This window comes from Amblyomma americanum, chromosome 8 (assembly GCF_052857255.1).
Source record: "Amblyomma americanum isolate KBUSLIRL-KWMA chromosome 8, ASM5285725v1, whole genome shotgun sequence".
Taxonomy (NCBI): Eukaryota; Metazoa; Arthropoda; class Arachnida; order Ixodida; family Ixodidae; genus Amblyomma; species Amblyomma americanum.
The window spans coordinates 18,362,829-18,384,866 of record NC_135504.1 but is presented as its reverse complement, the minus strand read 5'-3'; the positions used below and the strand labels follow the sequence as shown (position 1 = coordinate 18,384,866).

General features: G+C 44.5%; 1 protein-coding gene across 1 annotated transcript in view; it reads left to right on the top strand.

The window, feature by feature from the left end:
• Positions 1–9,205: 9,205 nt before the first annotated feature.
• The window catches only part of LOC144102189 (uncharacterized), a 30,390-nt gene continuing 17,557 nt past the window's right edge, over positions 9,206–22,038 (top strand). Inside the window, exons 1-4 of the mRNA XM_077635501.1 lie at positions 9,206–9,246; positions 14,801–15,082; positions 17,736–17,902; positions 19,316–20,097. Of these exons, the coding sequence (XP_077491627.1) occupies positions 9,244–9,246; positions 14,801–15,082; positions 17,736–17,902; positions 19,316–20,097 (1,234 nt within the window). The 5' untranslated portion in view covers positions 9,206–9,243. The remainder of the gene's footprint in view (positions 9,247–14,800; positions 15,083–17,735; positions 17,903–19,315; positions 20,098–22,038) is intronic.

Sequence of the window (22,038 nt, the reverse complement as noted above, 5' to 3'; positions counted from 1 at the left end):
GTTCAAGGAATCAGATTATGACAGGTGTAAAACTACAACTGACATTTTTCAAGAAAAGCAAGCATCCATATAATACAAAACTGAAATAAACATCAACACAGATACACGAACAATTTGCCTACCATCAATGGTTTGTCCTGGGTGAAGGCACCAACCACAGCCATAGCGGCCATTGAACTGAACAATGTTTTGCAAGAGTGCCCGTGCTGGAGAATCGGCGCAACAGCGGAGGCCGTAAACCTGCAGTAATAAAATGAACTCGAATTAGAGAAGTGGCACTAAATCTTTTCTCCATATCGTTTGCATGCCTTATGCACTTGCAGGCAAAGAACATAATGTTAAACATTAATCGTCTAGTAAATTACCTTGGAGTGCATGGTTTGCAGCCCAGCTTTCCAGGCAATTCCAGTTTGCTCAAGCTGATGCATCTGCTTGACGAATGCTTGCATGAAGAGGTTCATATCTACATGTGAATGGCCGTACCACAGAGCCGGTATGAGTATTTCTGGAGCACAGGTAGTTTATTAATCATGACTTGAATTGGCCATATTGAATATTTGGACGACTTGAACATCAGTGCACCATCCACGTTGAGTGTCGGAGTGAGATCATGTTGAGAAAGATTGGCCCAAACTTTTTCATACAAGCAACCATCCGTCAGGTCGCTCATTTCCTCTGTTCTTCCTTCATCAATGTTTTCAAGCCGGCTCAGAAGTGCGTTTGACAAAGCTTGGTCAGCGAGTATGAGTAACTGAAATTCAAAAGGCAAAGTCAAAAAGAAGCAAAACTAAATGAAAGGAACAGCGTTCCTTTCATTTAGTTTTGCTGTACAGTACAGTGTAGTCATACGGTTTGCACAATAAAAATGAAAATGTGCAGCCTCAACCCCTGAACCATGTTTCTTGAACAAGTAGTTTGTTCTTGGCACAGCCTGTCTATCAAGGATGTGCGCTATGAGATTTTGGAGTGCCTCGACACCTTTCCAAGGTAGCCCGAACTCAAATCGCAAAGTTCAGTGTCAGGGCCAGTAAATCTTGGCAAAAGAGCTTTTGCGCAAGTATCAGTTTCTTCATTGGGAGGTGCTTGTGAAGTGTCACCAGGCTGAACAGACCCTGTTTCAGAAGTGCCACAGTGCACTGTTACAGAGCCTTGTGTAGCAGGAGACGCAAGGAGTGGCGCAGCGGCACCTGGTGACTTTTGAAGCTGGCTGCCGGCTGGGCTTACTGCTGTTTCCGGTGATTTATCAGTGTTCGACGTACTACGTCGATGCACGGTGGCGCCTGGCTACTCTTGGCTGTTATAGTCAATCAGGTTTCCTGCTGTTTCCAGTGCTGCGTTGTTCGGCGCACCAATTACTCAAGGCACAGAAGCACCTGTTGACTCTTGAAGCTGAATGTCTAATGGGCTTTCTGTTGTATGCGATGCTATGTTAGTGTTCGGCGTATCTCTCATCTGAGGCATGGAGGCACCAGATGGTTCTTGAAATTCACTGTACACTTCGCATGCTGTTTGCAGTGCTGAGTCAGTGTTTGGTGCACCTGTAGATTGAGGTCCACATGGTGAGTCGGTGTTCAGCGCACATGTAACTTTAGGTCCACATCAAGGACCATTCATCTCTCGATATTTAGTGGTCTCTGGCAAGTCTTCTATGTGACTGTCACATTCCAAGTAACACTTCCGCCGATTCATCATTCTCATATTGAGCTGAGAGCCCGCTAACAAAAAATCTAAATTGATGCAGCTTCGAACGCTCTAGTATGGTGAACTAAAACTAGATAGTAGTAAGCCATACTCGTGCAAACAGAGCCAGAGTTGCCATGTTTACCCTGCAAAATATTGGATTGGACTGGAGATTGGATAGAACACTGGTTATGTCCAAGTGTTTTAAAGTTGATGCTGAGCTTAATACTCACATCAAAGAATAAAATCGTGACAAAGATAAGTTTTATACTCATTTTAGTAGTACCCATGCAATGTGATTAATTTTACCTTCCTCCATGAGTTTACAGATTTCTCTAGTGACCCTACAAATCTTGAAAGCGCAACGCCATTAACATCACCAATGTGGGTTTCTAGCATTTGGTGTTGCTGTTCGCACGTCCTTCAAGCAATTTATTTTTGCGTTCACTTTCTGCAGTTTACGGCAGTTGGCATATTTTTGTTTTTCGTTTTTGAAGTTCTAAATGACGACGAAGAATGTTAGCGCTTGGGCGCATTGTGCACGAAGAGGGTAACCGCCTTCACGTGGTGCCAGTTGATGATATTGATGGATTTAGCCCCCAAAGCATCACGGATTTTGACAATGAACTATTGTATTCAGTTATGTGCCGGGACTCTGTGAATGAAGAGAACACGGGCACGTACAGTGCTCAAGTTCTTATGCTGGACTGTAAGTGCATTTTTTAACACTCTGTACATGTGTGTGTGTGTGTGTACACACACCGATGTAATCAACAGTAAAGGTGAAATGTTCTTTTTATATGTTCCAAGGCACCTAAGATGGTCTCGAAAAGCGCTACACAACGAAAAGGGTGCATATCCCTAAGCTGTATGCTGAAGAACTAGACACAAAAAGCGAGGCGGGTGAGCAAGAGCAGCAAAGAAAAGAGAGGAAGGTAAGGAATCGAGCATAGAGTGCCAGGTGCACGAAAAGAGCGATGAGACGGAGTGTTGATGACCGCCGTTGTTCTTGCATAGTTCACGTGACCTAAATGTGCATTTGACATCATAGCTGTACGCCTTTGACTGTTGAAATGAAAATGACACGGGAAAAGATTGTTATAAATTATTCAGCTGGTGTGGGTGAAATCCATGTGGTGGCTAAAGCATAGCACTGTCTGGTGCATAACTGCTAAGAAAAAAGCGTGCGGCACCTTTTTATTGATGAAAATTTCTGCACTGCGTGGCATGAAACATCTGGAGTGCTTTTCTTATGCATGTCAGCCAGTTCGAATACCACAAAGCAAGCAGTATTTTAATGACAAAATGTTAGACCAGAGGCACTGCCTAAGGAACTTTGAACAAGTACTTCTGGCTGCAGCAGAACAACAGCTCCCATTAGTTTTCTGCTTAACATAATACAAAGGTGGCCTTTAGATAATTACTACTTGCTGTCATGTGGAACATATCAATATAAGATTCTTTCTAATATATGTTATGTGTGTCACTGCTTCAGCAATGCAATTTTTTCCTTATTGCAGAGACGGAAGGTCAAACGAGCAGCTGCAAAATCGTCTGCGTACAAGACAATTTTGAATGATAACCTTCAAGCTTCCTTGATGAGCAGCATTGGGAAAGTGTCAGGAAGTGCTAGGGGAACTAAAGTGGTAAGCTTAGTATTCCTCTATACCATGGTGAACAAACTGGTTCAATTTAAACCTCTGCAGGGTTCTAAACGATCAAGGATAACTTCTTTTACATCAAGCGATGAAGACTGCGCAAAAAGGAAAGTCGACAGAGCACTGAAGGAGAAGATGTGGAAAAGCAAGGCACTGCATTTGCAGAAGCAAAATGAGCTTCTTCTGTCACAGGTTGCTTCATTGCAGTGATGCCTTGAAGCAAAAATATTTGAGTGTGTTTCACATTATAGGAAAACCTAAACAGCTGTGTTTCTGTGTCACATCTTTGTCTGTGAATTCTGGCTTTCTGTGGAAACACGTGCAACCAGTTTGACGAGCGAGGGAGCTACAAGGTGGCAGAATCTCATGGCGAATGGTAGGCTTGATAATTTCACCTCTCTTACCAATTTGTGGAAAAGCCAGAGGTATCTTTACACACAAGGCTAGAAGGCAGCCTAACTAAAGTCATTAAATTTGCCCATTGTGATGCAATTTCAGCTGTTGTCTCGGACCATACTGTGCCAGAGCATGGTGCTTTTGAGGGCCCTGGGTGCAGCTCATGGAATCCTGCTGAGACAAGGGATGCAGAGTTCGTGGAGCTGCCCCTTCCAATTCAAAATGCAGCACCGGAAGCTATCCAGCCACAAGGTAGGCTTACATTTTAGACCAGCATGCACCGTTGAATACAGTTAAAAATGTATGGGCACCGAATCTGTGATTACTTGGAGTGGCAGCACTATGTACATCGATCGCCATATAGAATTCATGTCGCATGGGAAATGATTTACACTTAAGCTTCTTTTTTATTGTTCCTAAGGTTACAATAGCCAAATTGCTATGTGTTCCAGTGAACTTCACTTTAGGTCACATGAGGCATAAAAAAGTGCAATGCGATCTCTGCTTTCTTATTTCAGTTCACTTGAACTATGCCTACTGGTCCCAAGTGTCAGAACGACAGTGTATCAAGAATAAAGTGTGTTAGTTTTCATGTGCTTTTTCTGTTCAGCAGTTTACACCAAAGCAGCATTTGAGAACTGTCAGTTACAAAGTTTGAGGCGTAGGTGTTGTGGTTTATTAGGATTGGTTTATGGGGGTTTAAAGTCCCAAAGAAACTCAGGCTATGAGGGATGCCGTAGCGAAGGGCTTCGGAAATTTCGACCAACTGGGGTTCTGTAACATGCACTGACATCGCACAGTACACGAGCCTTTAAAATTTCGCCTCCATCAAAATTAGACCGTACCGGCCAAGATCGAACTTGCGTCTTTCTGGTCAGCAGCCGAATGCCATAACAACTGAGCAACCGCGGTGGCTGTTTGGTTATTACTATCATGGGATAGATATGATGTTCCTTGGCTAAAGGACAACCTAAGCCTCTAGGATGTATTAGTTAAAGGAAGCAGCATACAATGTTTGTGGCTTTTTGGGTTTAGCATCCAAAGTAATTCATTCCGACGGGCTAGTTGGTACGTGTTCATTTTTGAAACACTGTGCGCTCAATACACGTTCACAGGAAAAAAGGGGTAGAGAAGACAGGATAGAAGCGCAACATCCCAAAATGACCTGTAATGTGAGGGATGCCATATTGGAGATGTCCGGATATGTTTTGCCTCTTGAGGCTCTTTAACTTGCATCGACAGTCACAATACACAAGCCTCTTGTATTTAACTGCCATCTAAACGTGGACACCGTCACTGGGATCAAACTCGCGTCCTTGGGGTCAGCGGTCGAATTCCTTCCACTAATCCTCCACACAAGGGCAGCAGCATGAGGAGAAATTTAAGAGTAGTGGCCTTCATTCCTGAGTGATTAGGCATGTGCTGACGGACTGTTTTAGGAATCCTTTAGTGTGTATACAACCTTTTTAAGCATGAAATGCTTTTAGCGCTTCCCTTGACAGCAACCTTGAGATGAGTTTGTGCCAAAGCTAAGAGAGAACCTAGAGGGGAACAAAAGAGAACATCTGGGCAACCAAGAGGCAAATCTAAACGACGTTGGGAAACCACGTCTGCTTAAGCGACTCCTGATAAAACTGATCTCCCCACCCACCTGAACAGAACAGATATGGCTCCATTGCAGCTATTTCCCCAATGGTCACTGCAAGAGCAGATACACACTGTCTACTCTATCCATGGCACTGAATTCAACGAAAAGGTGGTCTTTATCATATCCAGATTCACTAGTGTAATAAGTGTCACAAAAAAAGGAATGCTGCCAAAAGCTGGTTGTGTCTGTTCCTATCAAAGCACATGATTATAAAAAGGCACCGTATGCTTACTGTGCCAGTAAGGTCGTCTCATTATTAATGTTGAGTAGTCTTCGATTCATTCGTACTGCACTGCAAACAATTGATTTTAAGAAAGGCTCACAACTACCTCCCCTCTCGGTAGACTCCTCAACCGCACAGTGAGAGAAGAATGTGCCCTAGCAGAACTGAGATGCCTTTGAGGATGGTGCTCCTTTCCTTCAATACATTTCATGCTTTCACCTACTCTCAGGGATGGGTTTTATTGTGATTTTTTTTGTACAGTGTCATTTGCTGCAGCTAATAAAAATGGTATGTTTTCTCGTTCACCGCACCAAAGCAGGATTTTTGTTATACAGAAGATGGGTTGCTAAGCGATGTTTATCTTTCCCCTTAGCCCCTTAGTCAATTCTTCACGGTTTCTTAGTGCTCATGGTATCTGAATTAAGCTATGCAAAGACTCCTGTTTCCTCCGTGACAAGTTTCTGCAATAGTTCTGCTCTACGATGTTTCTGAAGACTGTAATAACAAACATTAAGGAATTGGACTTGCAATCTAATATGGTTCAAATTGAAGGCACAGCGCACAAAGGACAGGACTAACAAGAGGCAAACACGTTGCTGTGTTTGCAATGCAGATCTAATATATCTTATAGGAGTGGGTGCAAATTAATCGAAAATGCTTTCATTCATACAAGCATGCTAGCAAGAGATGGCATTTTTGGCAGCTGACATTTAAAAAGGCTGCACTTACATCAGATCTTTCTGCTACACCTGGCTTGTGCAGTTGTGGTGAGGTTTGAAACTAGTGTTCAGCAGTCAGTTACTGTGTGCTTTATCTTTTTTTCTCAGTTCCACTTGACTGGTGGCATCATCATTTCCGGAGGCCAAGCCGAGAAAATATTGACCAAGAAGCCGACATTGGTTTGCAAACATACTGCTCAAGCTGTGTCGAGTAATGAGTAATGAAGTGCTTGCCACCAAAAGCTTCAGTGGCACAGTTGCTTATAAGGAGCGGGCATTGGGGGAAAAACCAAAGCAACCTTTGAGGTCACAGAAGGTTGCATTCATGATAGGTAAGCAGTGCATTCCTGCATGTTGATTGTGCTCATAAAAAGAATACATGTGACTTTGTTATTTGCAGCCACAATGAAACACAGGGGCACTAAAAAAGGAGCAGACGTTTCCGAGGCTGTGCGGAATGTGCCTCGGATGTTGACAGAAAAAATACAGGACGTTAAGAAGGCACTGCAGAAATTTGATGTGTTGAATTCTTTCAAAAAATAAAAAAAAGTAAAGTGATTCTGACTGAGTGACGCTCTCTACACCTGCTTTTGGTACCGGTACGAGCCGAAACCAGCTACTGTGGGGATCAATGGGGACTACCTGCAGCGGGGACCAACTGAAACCAGTTGCAATGGGGAACAACTGGGAATTGTTCCATAAACCATTTTAACTGGAACCAGTAGGAGTTGGACTTCCAGTTAGATTCCCAGCTGGAAATTTTTTACCAGGGTGTGTTCGAAGATCGATAACACGTAATCCGGATGGTCCATGAAACGAGAAGGCACCCCTGCAAAAAATAAAACGTAAGGGAAATGCACGCCAAGCTGACCTTTTTCAGAATTGTGCACTCTCATCAGTTTCAGCAATAACAAACAGGAAGCAAATGAATTGAAAGCCCAAGTCGGGATACCTAATCAAGCGTGCTCGTTGTTTGATAACAAGCCTGTGCCAGGGTTGTTGATGCGCAAGCGATCTCGCAGCGTGACACAGCGCTGTGGAGGCAATGAGGCGCTTACTGACTTGCTTATTCGGCTGGCTGGCAAGCGCACGAGAGTTCCGCTGAGGAAGCCGCCAACTGGCATTCGCATAGTCCCCTCCACTGTAGTTGTCTAAAATGGGCACAGTCCACTGCAGCAAAATATGTCAAGGCGACTGCTTTCGCAGGTGAGTTGCTGTTTTCCACATAGTATGGCAAATGCCCACATAGGCGGATTGGCCAAGAACTGGGGGCACAGGGAGTTTTTGAAGTAAATAATTCCTGGACGAAATAAAATGAATGGTAAGGATGGAAGAAGTAAACAAAAAGTAACAACGAAATGAAACAGGACATGCATAACGCACGCAGGAGATCGAGACTGATGTTTATAGCCAAATGAAATAATTGTAAGAATAAAAATAATGTTGAAAAAGTTTTAAAAATTTAACAACGTGAGTTGCTCCTCAGCAGAAGGTATCCAGCATTCTCGAGCCATCGTCGTCGTTTCGGCGAACACTGTGGTCCCGCGCTACCCCAGAGAGCGGCCGTGCCCGGTGCGCATGCGTTCCCGCAGGCATACTACATTGCTTTTTACCTTTCACCCTATCTTTTAGGCTCCATTCAACTCGCACGTGGCACTGATTTTATAGTTGCAATGAAAGAACTGCGCGATCGAGTCACGGACGGCGTAGAGCCAAAGACGCAGTCAAACGCTGACTTTGCCTCGTTCGCGCAGATCTTTGCATCTATATAAACCAACCAGCCCGACAAGTTCTACTGAAGTAATTATAATGTCCGGGGTGCTAGCAATCAGACCCGCGCAATTTCCGCTCATTTATTCATGCAGCCACTTCTGCCACGCAAGCAAATGGACAACACAGGCGTCGCACCTTGAGCTTGGCGCTACAGTTCTTTAATATATAGAGTGCAAGAACGAAGAAAATTAAAGGAGTTTTTACCTGACACAAAGTGGTCGCCGCAGACCCACGAGTTGGCTGTCACGGAGACCAATCAACATTCACACAGCACATTGCCTGCGCCCACTCTGCTATTTTGGCTTCATGCATGAATGCCGCAGGGAATCTAAAAAAATCTTACTTTTCGTGGCTTTTTTGCTAGAATTAAAGCATCCCACTGAGGCGCATTGTTGCGGAAACCCGCCAGCGATTCCAGCAGGCACGCAAAACGCAGAGTTGGCGACAGCTTCACCGTAGCAAGCGATGCACCGATCGCGCGATGCAACCAGCCGCACCGCTCAACTGACCGACGAACCACCAAAAAAACATGGCGATCGCGCGTTTCCCGCCAAGACCTACTGAACTAGAGACCTGCACATTTGGCACTGCTTCAGCGCGCACGTTCTACTTCATGCTTTTTGCCGCTAGGGAAGTGCAGCTGCGGGCGGTGTGGCGCTACAACTGACATGCGAAGCAAGACAGAGTTGATTATTTTACTTTAAGGATGTAAAAGTTTTTTCATTTGGTTACGTGTTAAGTATTTATCATTCATCTATTGTCTTAGCAAAGACTCCAGAAAGTCTCACGCATGCATGCGCGCAAACAAATTATTCACCGCTAGGGTTTTAAGAATTAAAATGTCATATTTGCATTTTTCATTACTAGGCTTCAGAATAATAAGATTGGACAAATGAACAGGGAAGTAATAAGAGGAGAGTAATCATTTGTCGAAAGCAGAGAGTGATTATTATGATGATTACCCATATGAACAGGTCAATCGAGCGCCCTCACCGGCCAAAAAGTTAACGAAAGTTGGTGCACACAGTCTCATAGCACCCCGCCAAATGTGCAGGGTTCTAGTTGGGTAGGTCTTGCCTCCCGCAATGCACTGCGCGCGCATGCGCAGAGTGCCACAGTGAGATAGTCCTACGTGGTCGACGAGACATGGTATGAGTGCTTTCCGTTTTTTCTTACTATCCTCCTGATTTATAGACTTAAGCAGGTAGGCGCGAGTCATCTATTGACACACTTTGGGCAAGCGTCCCCCGCCGCACTTGATATGTTTAAGCGGTGACTAAATTTAGGATGCTGGAGAACTGACCGCGTCATCTCGCTTCAGGCTGATGCGTCGTGGAACACGTGTTCATCCCTTTTTGTGTGTAAAAACGGGGCAGCAACCCTTAATGGAGACGCTTCAACTAATGTTGTCACCTGACTGCCATGACGCGTCGTGGGTGTGCAAACTAGTGAAACTCTCACATTTTCTCTGGTTTCCGGGAAAGGCTCAGTATGCGCCTTGCTTTGCCATGTTTTGTTCTTTTTGCATCGCTATATATTTATAGCATCCTTTCCAAGAGCTTTTCTGATTGGCATATGCCACTTGTGGCAGCGTGGTGCAAGAAGTGCGACGCATACCGACGCGGCTCTAACGGGAGGAGCATGTGAAACCGGTTCAAAAGCGAAGCTGGGTGATTTTGCCCGTCAGGTCGCGCCCCTTTCACATCACATTGTTTACACCACGGAGAGGTCTTTTCTGGAGTGTTAGAGCTCAGAAACCCGGGAGCTGCTAAGCAACGCTTCCGTGCAACATATAATTTGCGAAAATTTATATTTATGCATTCGTACTCATGTTTTAAGGCCAAGCCAAGCATGCAATGCTGTTTTTCTGACGTTTCCACGGTGGATGAAGTGTCCTTTAAAAAACTCGCATAGACAGTGGCGCCAACTTTCTCTCTTGTTACCTAATATTTAGAAACTCTATGGCTGGATTCGTTGATTGCGTCAAGTACGGGGTCATGTACGGGACTTTTTTGTGTGTCCTAAATCGAGGGTTGTAGGCGTGCACATTCCAGCAGTGTGCTTGATGATTTTCTCGGGCCCTCTGCAAAGTTTTCATGTTGTGCTCGTATCCTCCATGTACTTGTCTCGAATAAGACTGGTACGCAGCACACCACTCCTAGACTCGCACAGCTGTCCGCTGCCCCTGGAGTTGTCATATAGGGGCTCATTTTCTACCGTGGTTTTCCCTTGTTGGTATACTACTAGGGCTGGCTTCTTGCGGGCCATTCGCTGCCAACTCCGCTGCTCCATACGCTGTATATGTTAGTGAATGTTCTGCCAGCTGTTTGTTTGTTTACAGTGTCCATTTGGTACTAATACCACTCAAATAGACGTGCTTCAAGACTTCACGTGCCCAGCACCCCTCCTGCATTTCACTGAGGCGGCGTTCATAGGACAGCTTGGCCACAGCCTCCCGTGCTTCAGAGGAGGAGCAGCCCAATTCACCCTGTACTGCCTTATTCAGGACACTGCTCTGGGTGCCAAGGGCCGATTGTCTTGCCTCCCTTTGCTGTGTCCCCAGGGCCATGCATGCCATTGCTGACAAACAGATGACGGCGTTTCCAAAAGTCAAACCCGGTACCGCCACTGCCTTCTACAGGGTTCAGGCCACTTCAAAATGGTTATATGACCACAATGCCCGTGAGCTCAAGAATGCCGGCACCTGTTCGTCTTTGTCCGGAGCCTCTTCTCGAAAAGTTGTCTGTAATTTCGGTCGGCTGCCAATTCTATGCCCAGGTATTTGTAGGATGACCTCCATAGGGTGTTGTCCTGTAACTGCAGGGGAGGTTTCTCTTCTGTGCTCTGGATTGAAGCGAGGGTATCTACTTCCATGTAGCAAACGTCTAGTAGGATTTGGACGTCCATTATGTTGTCCACGAATAGCACAATGTCACCCATGTATGACAAAGCGGAGTTTTCATTCCGACAAAAAAATATGAGTGTCGTCTGTGTTCGAGACCTTTTGGTCGGAAAACAGGCCTTGCAGAGATGCTGACTTGCAGATTTCCGCAAGTGGTCAATTGGCTTCGACCTGTTCTCATGACGTCGCAGTTGCAGTGCGCAGCAGGGGCTAGGAAGGGAAAGGAAGGAGGCAGTCCTTTCTCCCCTCGCCTTGGGGAATGGCACTGTTATAGATACTTTTTCCCGATCACAGGTTAGAAAAGAACGCCAGCCAAAAAAAAACACGACTTTTCAGAACCTACTCTGTTCCTTCTTCAGGTGTGGTTGCGGGTGAGTTGCAGCTTGCATTTTAAGCCCTCGTTTGGCTTCTTGCATCCCATTTCTTTTTGCTGGCACGCTTGGCAAGCATATGAAATCCCACACAAGGTCGAGCAGAAAAGAAGAGAAAAAAGCCCAAGGAAAGAGAAATGTGACCAGGCTCTATGAAAAACTTGTGCGCACGAACACAGACAAGCAAAAGATTGGTAGCAGCATACCTGCCAACTCTTCCGAATGTTCCGTAAAATTACAAATTTGGACCTGTGTTACGAATCTTGCGTCATAGTTTATGGAAAATAAATTTTTTGCGTGAAAAACATCTCAACTTTTATACAAAGATAAAAACCACACCGTTGCTGGTGGTACTTTGTTCCTCCACAAGAGATTATGTACCACCTGTGAAATTAGTAGCAACAGCAGCTGCAGCATTGTTCAGTAAAACATCATTAATTTGACCGAGTTAAATAAATGTTTATTCCTAGTCCTCAACTTTCCCGCATTCGGATAATCCAGACTACTGCCAGAGTCCTGCCAAACGTGCAAGTAAGAGATTATGGCCTTGGGAGCTCGTTTATTCGGATGCCCAGGGGCTGGCATCAGTCAATCTGCCTCTTTCACAAGATGTGGCATCCTCTAGGGAGTGGCGAAAATTCATTTGCTACCGATTGAACACAAATGCACGTGGAAGACGCAGGCGTGATCTGGTTCTTAGAGGAGCTAGCTGTGCCTGCAAAGTAGCAAGGTGTGTGCTTGTGTGTTGCGTGCGCCTGTCACTAACATGAACTGTGGCAGTAGGAGGAGGCGGTTTCATTTTCCATGAGGGGAGCTGGAGAAGAGGCTTGCATGTGCAGAGCGTCCTTGTGAAAAAGGCTGATTTGGACGGGCTCCCGAAGTGGTGCCGTGTCGCGGTATGACCTGCCGGACAAAACCGATTGCCCACATAATTGTCCCCAGCCCTGAACTGCATATTACATTGCTTCCGGCGCCCCACTGACATGCGGGCAACTGCAGGTGTTTTGGCGATCGGCAGGCCCCCGCCAATAGGCCAATAGTCTGAACCCATAGTTTAGTTTTCAGAGCTTCGTCGCTATTCCGGAGTGGTGTCAGCTATTAGCTGCGCTTATCAATAAGTCAGCCAGCCGCAACTATTGGTTTCGAAACCAATGTGTGCTTCCCTTGATTCCGTCCGCGTGATATTTTCATTTGTCCAGTGCGCTGAAATTCCGCGCTCGTTAAGTGCTGTTTACTGTTTGTGCGTTTCATAGAAGATATGCTTGCTTACATGTGATGCCATGTGTGAAGCTCCAGTGCAAACATGTCCTACACTGAAAGATGAGGCGCAACGTGACATTTTTTTTTTAATATGCTGGCTCCCCCAGGACACTTTGTGGCAGGTATGTGGTAGTGTATAGTATGGTCAAAATAGTCTGATGCCAGATGGAGCCACCTCACACTGGCTGAGTTTGGTGTGAATATCAAGACCTTGCAAAAAATACACAACTTTCACAGCCTGTAAAATGCAAACAAAAGTTTTGATGTGGATAAGAATTGAGGCTTAATTATCAGGAAAGAGAAAGGGAGGAAATGTTTTTTAGTTTTTTCAGGATTTGACAAGAAAGACTGACATATCTAAAAGCACAATTTTTCTGGATATTTAGCTCTGATTTGTAAGAAAATAAGAAGTATAAAATCTGGCCACAACATTTCCTCTATTTCCTGAAGAAGAAAACTCTGCCACAAACCTTATGTAAATTGAACCACGTTTAGACGTGCTATACCTTCTGAAAGTTCCTATAGACACTGGCAATGGTGAACCCTCCTGAGGATGTGACACGCTGACAGTCAGTAGGTTAGATATTTTGCACCGTAGATATCAAATGTGACCGGTTTGCAAGAGACTTGCTAGAGTTTACTTCTTCCTCCAAAATCTAATGATTGAGGCAATTTGCATAGTGTGCTGTGCTTCTTATCACCAGCTGCTGCGGTGGCTGAGTGGTTATGGCACTCGGCTGCTGGCCTGAAAGACACGGGTTCGAGCCCGGCCGTGGCTGTAGAATTTCGATGGAGGCGAAATTCTAGAGGCCCGTATACCATGTGATGTCAGTGCAGGTTAAAGAACCCCAGGTGGTCGAAATTTCTAGGGCCCTTCACTATGGCGTCTCTCATAGCCTCAGTGTTTTTGGGACGTTAAACCCCCCTAAACCCAACCTTCTAGTCACTGACAAAGGTGCTATCTTCGCATTACTTTCGGGAAGCATCATTTAAAGGTATATTTTTTAATTACGTGTGTATTATTTGGTCGGTACATATTTACTGAGAATGCGTTTGTACTAGTCTTACTTTGACAGTTAGTTTACTGTTATTATTTTTTTTCATATCTTATTCATTGTGGTATGGTAGATATCACTGGATGGAGAAAAGCGAGTTGGTTGCCATTTTCAAACTGTTAACTTTCTTACGATAGTTAGCAGGCTTCTACTTTTCTCAAAAACATGCATGGTTATCTAAGAATGCCTTTTGTTTCTCATGCACTGAAGTTTTCATGCAGCATAGACATGGAGGTGTGCTGCTTTGCCCAAATTATGAAATGATGATGGATAAGGTTGATTTTATAATGCAGTTTAAATGTGAGCTATATGACGAGTTCATATTACTTGGTACAAAGTTGAAGAGGGTGCGTGAGGAATTTTTGTTGTGCTGTAATATAAATAGTTGGCAAGTCTGCATTAGGATGGCAGCATTTGCAACAGATAAAACAGGGCAGAAGTGTGTCTTTCTTTTTTAATCATTTTAGCTTGTGCATCATGTTGTCAGCTTTTTTTTTTTTTTGCATTGTGACCAAGCAGTAGATCTTAGTTTTTACCTTTTGGGAAGTGTGCTAGAGCCACTGCTCTTCACTTCTTTACACTCAGCAATAATGCTGCAAGGCCCTTACAGAATGGGCCTCGCCAAGAGCGTGGGGAAAAATGCACCAGGTTTAACTTTCTGGTGTGAGGTGTAGAATTTATATTTACTGTAACAATCATTCCTGTATTTTATCAGCCCTACCTGAATTTTCTGTGTAATGGCCTGGGAAAATGGAGGTGATTAAGTGACTATAGCAAGGTGGCAAATGTTTGATGAAGGCAAGGTGGAAGTGGTGTGTTATCTGTTGTTTGTGTCTTACTGCTATGTCCCTGTTGAAGGCAAAAAGAAAAGCCCAGTAGAAATTGAAACTGCAGGGGGAGGGGAGGTTGCTTTAACTGGGAATGCAGCTGAGCTTTAGGTAGAAAATGTTATTGAAGAGAGTATTTGATGTTCGCCTACATTTCAGGTAGGTTTTTGAGAAGGAAGTTTTCAGGTAGATTTTCTTAACACCTGCTTCTGTTTCTGCAATTTTCTGCGTTTTCCAGTGATCAGATTTCCTAAGCTTACCTGACTTGCGCTTTCCATTTCACCATAGGAAAAGGAAGGGGAGGCTTCTGTTAGCCACGGTGCTGCTGGGGCCGTTCAGGAGGGTAGCCATGAGGCTGCCGCTGACTCCTTGAAAAGTCCTGGCAACCTCGATTCTGATCAGGAGGAGCCACAAGAAGAACTTGAATTGCACCCTGATGCGAGTAAAGGTGACCGCAACGAAAATAGTGCAATAAATGATGACATACGATGTCTTGATAAGCTGGAGGATGATTTGGATGAAAAAGAAGAGTATTGTCTCAAAGGGGAACGGCAACAGGGCGATGGAGAGGTGAGCATTAAGACGGCATGCTTGCATGTGCTGTGTTGCACATTCTGGGCTAGAGCTGTGTGCGGGAATGTGCACTTGTCATCAGCCTAGCATAAATGCAGAAGTACTAGGGCACAGAGGCAGGTGTGCCTTGTAACAGTGTCGGGTGCCCATCAAGACCTTTGGATGCAGATGAGAAGCACATTGTGAGGCTTTTAGCCGCCTATCTCTGGTTACCTATGTCAATGAGCATCAAAAGAGCAACTGTAATAGCTTTATAATATCAGGTGCATCAGTTTTTTTCATATTTTGCCTCATTTGGGTGAAACTGGAGTTTAAAACGTCATAGAGAGAAAATTGAATGTGTGCTACAGTGGAACAGTAGTCCTTTCATGCTTGAAAAAAAAAGTTGGTACTTCATGCTTAACATGAAGGTAGTGCCACTTTAACCTTAGAGTGTGTTGGATGAATACTCAATCATAATATGATCCATAGCACTGTATTCAACATTACAGCTTTCAGCTTAGAATGTGCTAAGGTGAAAAGACAGCCACTTGCCTGTTTGGAAGGAACTTGAGAGACTTTCATTCTCTTTGTGTTGGTGCTTTAAGACACTGTAATATGAAATTGGCACCAGTGGAAAGGGTGCCAGGCGCAAATTTTGTTTTGCCATATGTAGTTCTACTGTCCAGCTAGAAATTGCGTACTGAACATATCCTTAAAAATAATTGTAGATGGGTCAGCCGCACAAAACTGTTTGCGCCCGTCCACTGTTGTTCTTCTTGTGGAAGTCTACAAATGAATATTATGTCATGTGTCATACTCCCACATTTGTGCTTAAACACTTCGTTTGAAGGAAGAAAACCAATTTCACCGAAGGCAAAGTTTGTTACCTTCAGAGTTTTGTTTGGCACATCCAATGATGCATGGCAAGGTGTGGTTGATGGCAATAGGAATTTGATATTGTACCGTCTGTGATGTCACTCTGAGCTTCTCCATGCTCTTTCGATGATGTTAGGAGAAGAAATTTAATCGTTCATTACATCTGTTTTCAGTAGGGGTGTGCGAATATTGAAATTTTCTTATAAGAATCGAACTCGAATATAAAGAAAAAATGGCTTCGATTATCAAATATCTGTTCAGTAAAAAAAAAAAATTTCAGAAAATGATGAGCAAGCAAACGTGGTTGCCCTTATTTTTTCCAAAATAGTGTATGATCTTTGCAACTAAAATAAACAAAAATAGACTGCCTCAGTACCATATAAAAACATGATGTGCACAGAAATGTATACTACTTGATTAGATGGCATAACAGTACCCAAACTATAATGATGTCATGCAAAACAAAATTCATAAAACGACAAGACTGGCAACAAAAAAATAACGACTATTAAACTTCATTCTATTGGAGTTCAAAGGACCGGAAGAAGTGTCTGGTTCATCCGAAGGCCTCTGTTAATAAAATTGCCCCCCCCCCCCCCCCCAGAAAAAGAAATGCTGCCGAAAATTCTGAAGATGCAATCAGGCCTAATGAGGTGGCTCCATCGCGCTAACACCTGTAAGCCTGTGACGAGCCACCCATTTTGGAGTGCTGGAAGAACAACACAAATGCAAGCAAGGGACTGGGGAACACACAATGGCGTCGGAGTTGCGAGGCGGTTTCTAAAAAATAAAAAAAAAATAAGCCGCGCGGTGCTGGGATTAGACTATCGGCGAATGCGCGGGCCGATATTTGAAGTTGCAGCGGGGAAGCTCAGAAACCGAAACTACGCAGCCAGGCTATTTTTTTGCCCTAGCTACAGGGGCCTTCCATTTGTTGCCACGAATGCCATTACGCCCGCTAAAGAGGTGTGCGGGTTACAATGCACCATGCAATAGGCGAGATTTTGACAGGATCGCTTGCCCTATTGTGACTACTCGACGCGCCCCTTCAGGAGGCTCCCGCGGCATTCCGCAAGTAGGCTTTCTCGCATAGCGTAGTTTACAAAATGGGATGGCAGAAGTCACGCTCGGAGAGTTATGAAGGTGACAGGACGCATTTTTCGGATCTGGGAATTAAATATGTAACTTATTACCGAAGGATAAAAAAAATCGAAAGCGATTTCGCGTTGCGATTATTCGAAGCGGGCCGTCTGCCGACTTGTTCGCAGCACGGGCGAAATGTGGGAAAGCCCACTTGGGGAAATTATCACGAGGTGAAGCCTTGCGGCGTCGGGATGCGGTCGGTCCGCATGATAAACGGCGGAGAAGAAGCGGATAGGACCTCTGTATTGTTTTCCTGGAATTTTTAACTCGATTATCGGCTAATTTGCCGAGATATTGTGGTTTTGCTACGGTCGAATTTATGAAAGTGTGCGCAGTATACGATCGCTGGCGAGCATTCGGGAATTTTCGAATATTCGGAAATTCATGAATATCAGTTTTCGAATACGAATCGAATGTCAAACATTCGATTTGTATTCGAAATTTCGAATATTCGCACAATCCTAGTTTTCAGATGCTAACTCTAAGAAACTTGGCATGCTTTACCTGCAGCCTGTATATATTTGAATTCTTAAATATCGCTGTATTCTCAAAAAGTGGGGAAGTTGCCCTTTGATGCCATTTTCATTTATCTGATTCTTGAAGTTTTTTTGATTACTGTTGTGCATTGTATACACTTGATTCTTTTCAGGAAACTTCCGATCCTTCTGGCCTCCAGGTCAAAGTGTTGGACTGCGATGAAGACAAGCGTAACCCTCAATACATCCCCAAAAAAGGGGAATTTTACCAGCATGATGACAGGCTAGCAGGTGATGAGGATAAGCCTGAAATCCCAGAAGAAAAAAATGAAGATGCCAGGTGAGTATTGTATTCCAGTTAGCTTTGGCACAGCTATCTCATCTTGTATAATTGTGTTATTGGCATGTGGTACATTAGAATTTTTTCCAGGCTGAATTGAAGTGTTGGAAGTACTTATGTCATCCTTAACTAGTTTAGGTGGTTCAGTGCCTTTTGAGTGTTAATTTTGCATATTTCCGCTCGAGCATAAAGTAGGACATTCATGTGCTCTTGTATGTCACAAAGCTGCAATCCCTTATTGTGATATCTTTGCAAGGACTATACCATCTGCTCCAAGCTAGTGTAAGCCGGTGCAGCTGCAGCCACAGCTGGCCTAATTGCACATGGAGGCTTATCGCTTGCTGCTGATGCAGTCGCATCAGATTTACAATAAAACCTCTATAATTAGAGCTTAGTTGGTTTGAAATCTAGGATAATTTGAGAAATTTGTACAATCCCATAAATTCTGATAATTCAAACCGGTGGCCTCCATTAGGCCACTTAATTTGAATATCTTGTGTGTTCTCTGGGAATGCCCGATCCCGTATTGGTCGCAAACTTGGTGAAGCGATGGTTCTTAAGAGCCGCAAGGGGGTGCCACATAGTGATGCAGATGTGCAATAGGTGAAGTGCCCCAGATCAAGTATTCCGAGCACAAAAACCGGCCCATGATCTGGTTTGCAGACTGCTGAGGTGCACATCCTTGCAAAAGAAAAGACGTGCTTCACTGCAGTCATGGAGGGGATACCACTTTCAGTGTCATATGCTCTCTGCTTTGTCAAGGCATGACCGGACTGGAGGAGCGATGCACTCGCTCATCGCTTCTCTCCAGCCTGGCTGTGGTCAAGGCAGTGTCTAGTAAGAGTGCTGGCATCAAAGCAGTGTCAGTGTATGTCCCATGACGCGACCATTCTTGCTGTATGCCCACGATGGATTCACTGCGTGAATACTGACCTGTGCCGTTTCTTTGTGTGATGTGCCTTGGTTAGAGGTCTGATTGAAGGTATCTCGCTCCTGCAACAAAATTTTTTGCCTGAGTTCTATTTTATATTTGTGCTATTCTAATTCAAATATTTTTCATGGCTCCAATGACTTGGAATTATGAGGTTTTATTGTACTTTCTTTTAGTAGAAGGTACCCCGTTTTTTTAGCCTCTATAATGCAAGAAAACTACAAAACTGGTAGTTGGGTGCACATGTTGACAGGCTTAAAATACTTGGAATTTGGCATTTATCCTCAATGAGCGATTGGGTGCTTCATGTTTCAAAATGTTGCGTGAAAGTAGTAATATTGAAGGGGAGTGCAGCTTAAGTGTGTGGTAAACCAACTCGGGATGTGAGAGTTTTGCTGTAGGGAATGCTCTGTTGTACATTTCTCACAGAACTACTGGTGGGCATTGTGTAGAAGATTAAGTGCCTTTCTTTTCTCTGGTAGGGGCTCACGATGGCAGAAGAAACTATGGCGTGATGACAGTGTTTGGGTACACGACAAGTACCATGAAGAAGAACAAGGACCTAAAACAAGTGAGGAACTAGTGAGCACCTATGGTTATGATATTCGAACCGAACCTATGCCTCCTCGAGGTCGGAGACGCGAACGTTATGGCCGTGGCCCCAACAAGTATCAACGAAACTGGGAGGATGAAGAGGCTTATACCCCACGGTCAGGCTCAGGACGTGGTAGAGGCATGCGTGGTGGCCGCAGACCAAGAGGTGGTGGCCAGGATGGGAACCCTCCTTTCCATGTCAAAGATTTTCCTGAATTAAACGTCAAGCGTTCAGTGTCTGAGAGTTCAACCACTCTACATCATGACCAGGCAGTGGTCAAGGTGCCGACCAAACCTGCGTCTTTCAACCGCCCTGACCGTGGAACACGAGACAACCACAGTCCTCAGCACAGAGAATGGGAACACGTAGCCAAGAGCTCGGGAACGGCCTGCCGTGGTTGGGGAAAGCGCCCTCCTCAGCCACCCGGGAGGCTGACAGATACTTCATCGAAACAGCATGAAGATGAAGTAAAGGAAAACAAGTCTTCAGATCGTCATGCCAGCAAGCCTGCGCCACAGTCGCCATTGAAGACTGCTGAATCTTCCCACCGTCCACCTTCTGTTGGCAGATCTCGGGCTGCACGACATATGCTTATGGAACAAGAACGAAGCAGGAGCAATGCAAAATTGCACGAGAAAACTGCTCCGAAAGTTGAGCTTCCGGATGGGGGTGAGGAGCATGCCTGTTTGTCTTTGTTGTGTGAAGTTACCCAGAAGGTGTAGTCAACAAGTTCTTGAATCTAAACTGATGACATTTTTTGCTGAATGCATGTATATTTGAAGGGTGACCCATAGCAAAAAGGTTGAACAAGTTTCTTACTTGAGATAAACGTTACCAAACACTATGCAATTTAAAGACAGACAGCTGTGTGCATTTTTGGTTTGTAGTGAAAATCTGGTGTTTTGCTCTTTTTGGCTATGTTGATATATGTTTGGTAGCTAAAGACTTAGGATTTGAGCAGATTAAAACTAGACTTAGAAGGACGCTATAATCACCGGCCGTTTGAAAGTGAATGAAGGTGTAGCCTTGCCTTGGAGATGACCGTAGGAAAACTGGGCTTTTCTTCACTGCTGTTTGGTTGTGAAAATAGGTAGTGGTGGTGGTGCCTCTGTTATTCTTTTTTTTCTTTTCTAGCTTATAAAAGCTCCGTTTTCGGAGCAAGTAGCCCCTTTTTCATTAGATTGCGGTACTCTGTCGACACTGGCCAACTTCAATTTGTCCTGTGTCCCCTGTGGGAAGCTAGAACTGCATGTACTAGTTACCATACATTGTACAGTAGAACCCCTGTATAGCAAAGTAGCTCGGGTCAGCAAAAATCTTTACTATGTCGGGGTCTTTATTATATCAATTTTTGGTCAAGCCGTGGCTCTGACTATGCTCTCTGGCTACTTACTAAGCACGAAGTTTATAAAAGAAACACTTAGGAATACCTTACGTCTTGCTCTTATTGTCCCTTTATGCGGTAATTATTTATTTTCAGTTATCGTATGTTATCCCATTTTCTACTTTGTTTGCTTGTTGTGAAAGTACTGCATTTGCACGAATACAGGGTGGCTACAGATATAATTCCAGTTTGATTCCAAAGCTTTGCATGATCAAGGCATCGTCCTCCGTGGCCTCAGTGTCATTTAAGAGATAGTAAAGAAACCCGCGCGACACATTGAAGCGCGGCAAAACCGCCTACACAGTGCCACCGCTTCCCTGTGCTTGGCGCTACCGTGCTACGAATGCACGCCCTTTTCTAGACTTCCCTGAACTTTTACTGGCTTACCTTTCTTAGCGACTCGCGTCGCCTTCTTTCTACGTTCTTAGCCAGCTTTACTTCCATGTGCGCCGCGCGCTTTGCCTCACGTCCCCAAGGTTTTAGAAAAGTTGGCTTCTTCTCACGAGTTTTCAGCTCAATGGTGAAGCCACCTCAAAGAGCGCAGTTATATTGTATTTTGGTTACCTATAGCCCTCCTTCACATCGAGACGTCACGAAGATGCGGTGGCGCTGATGTCAGCCGCGACTTTCGCATGGTAGGCAAAACAGGTTCCGCCTGCCCGTGCCTACCGCAGCTGACGCAGCTACCGGCGGCTGCATCATGCCTGAGCACTGCAGAAGCAGCATGCATTGATAGCTACATCACTGTTCGATCCACGTAGTAGCATAAAAGAAAATTTCAAATTAGCTCCGATAGACTTCTCGCGATAAAAACCGCATTAGTAAACTGGCTAACGGGTAATGGGCCGAGGTACTAAAGCCCGAAGTCTGGGATTCGATCGGCACTGCCACTCAATGTACTTAATAGCATGTAAGTTACAGCGTTCATTCACCTGAACATCAGCATAGTACGCTTATAACTGTGCAAGGAAAAAAAGCACGTATGTAGCTGCGCACGCATTTATCACCTTGAGCCGGTGTTCATGGGGCCCCCGCCGGCAGGTTTACTCGCCCCCAAGGAATGCGTTCTTTTGTTAATAGCACAGCATGTTTTAATGGCACGTTTTATGGCATTTGATATTTAATAGTAAGTGTTTCTTAATATGACAGACGTAATTATTTGACTCGAGCAGAAAGAAGTCTGGTAAGTTCATGCGCGGTCACGGTGGCTTGCTTAGAATAGCGTA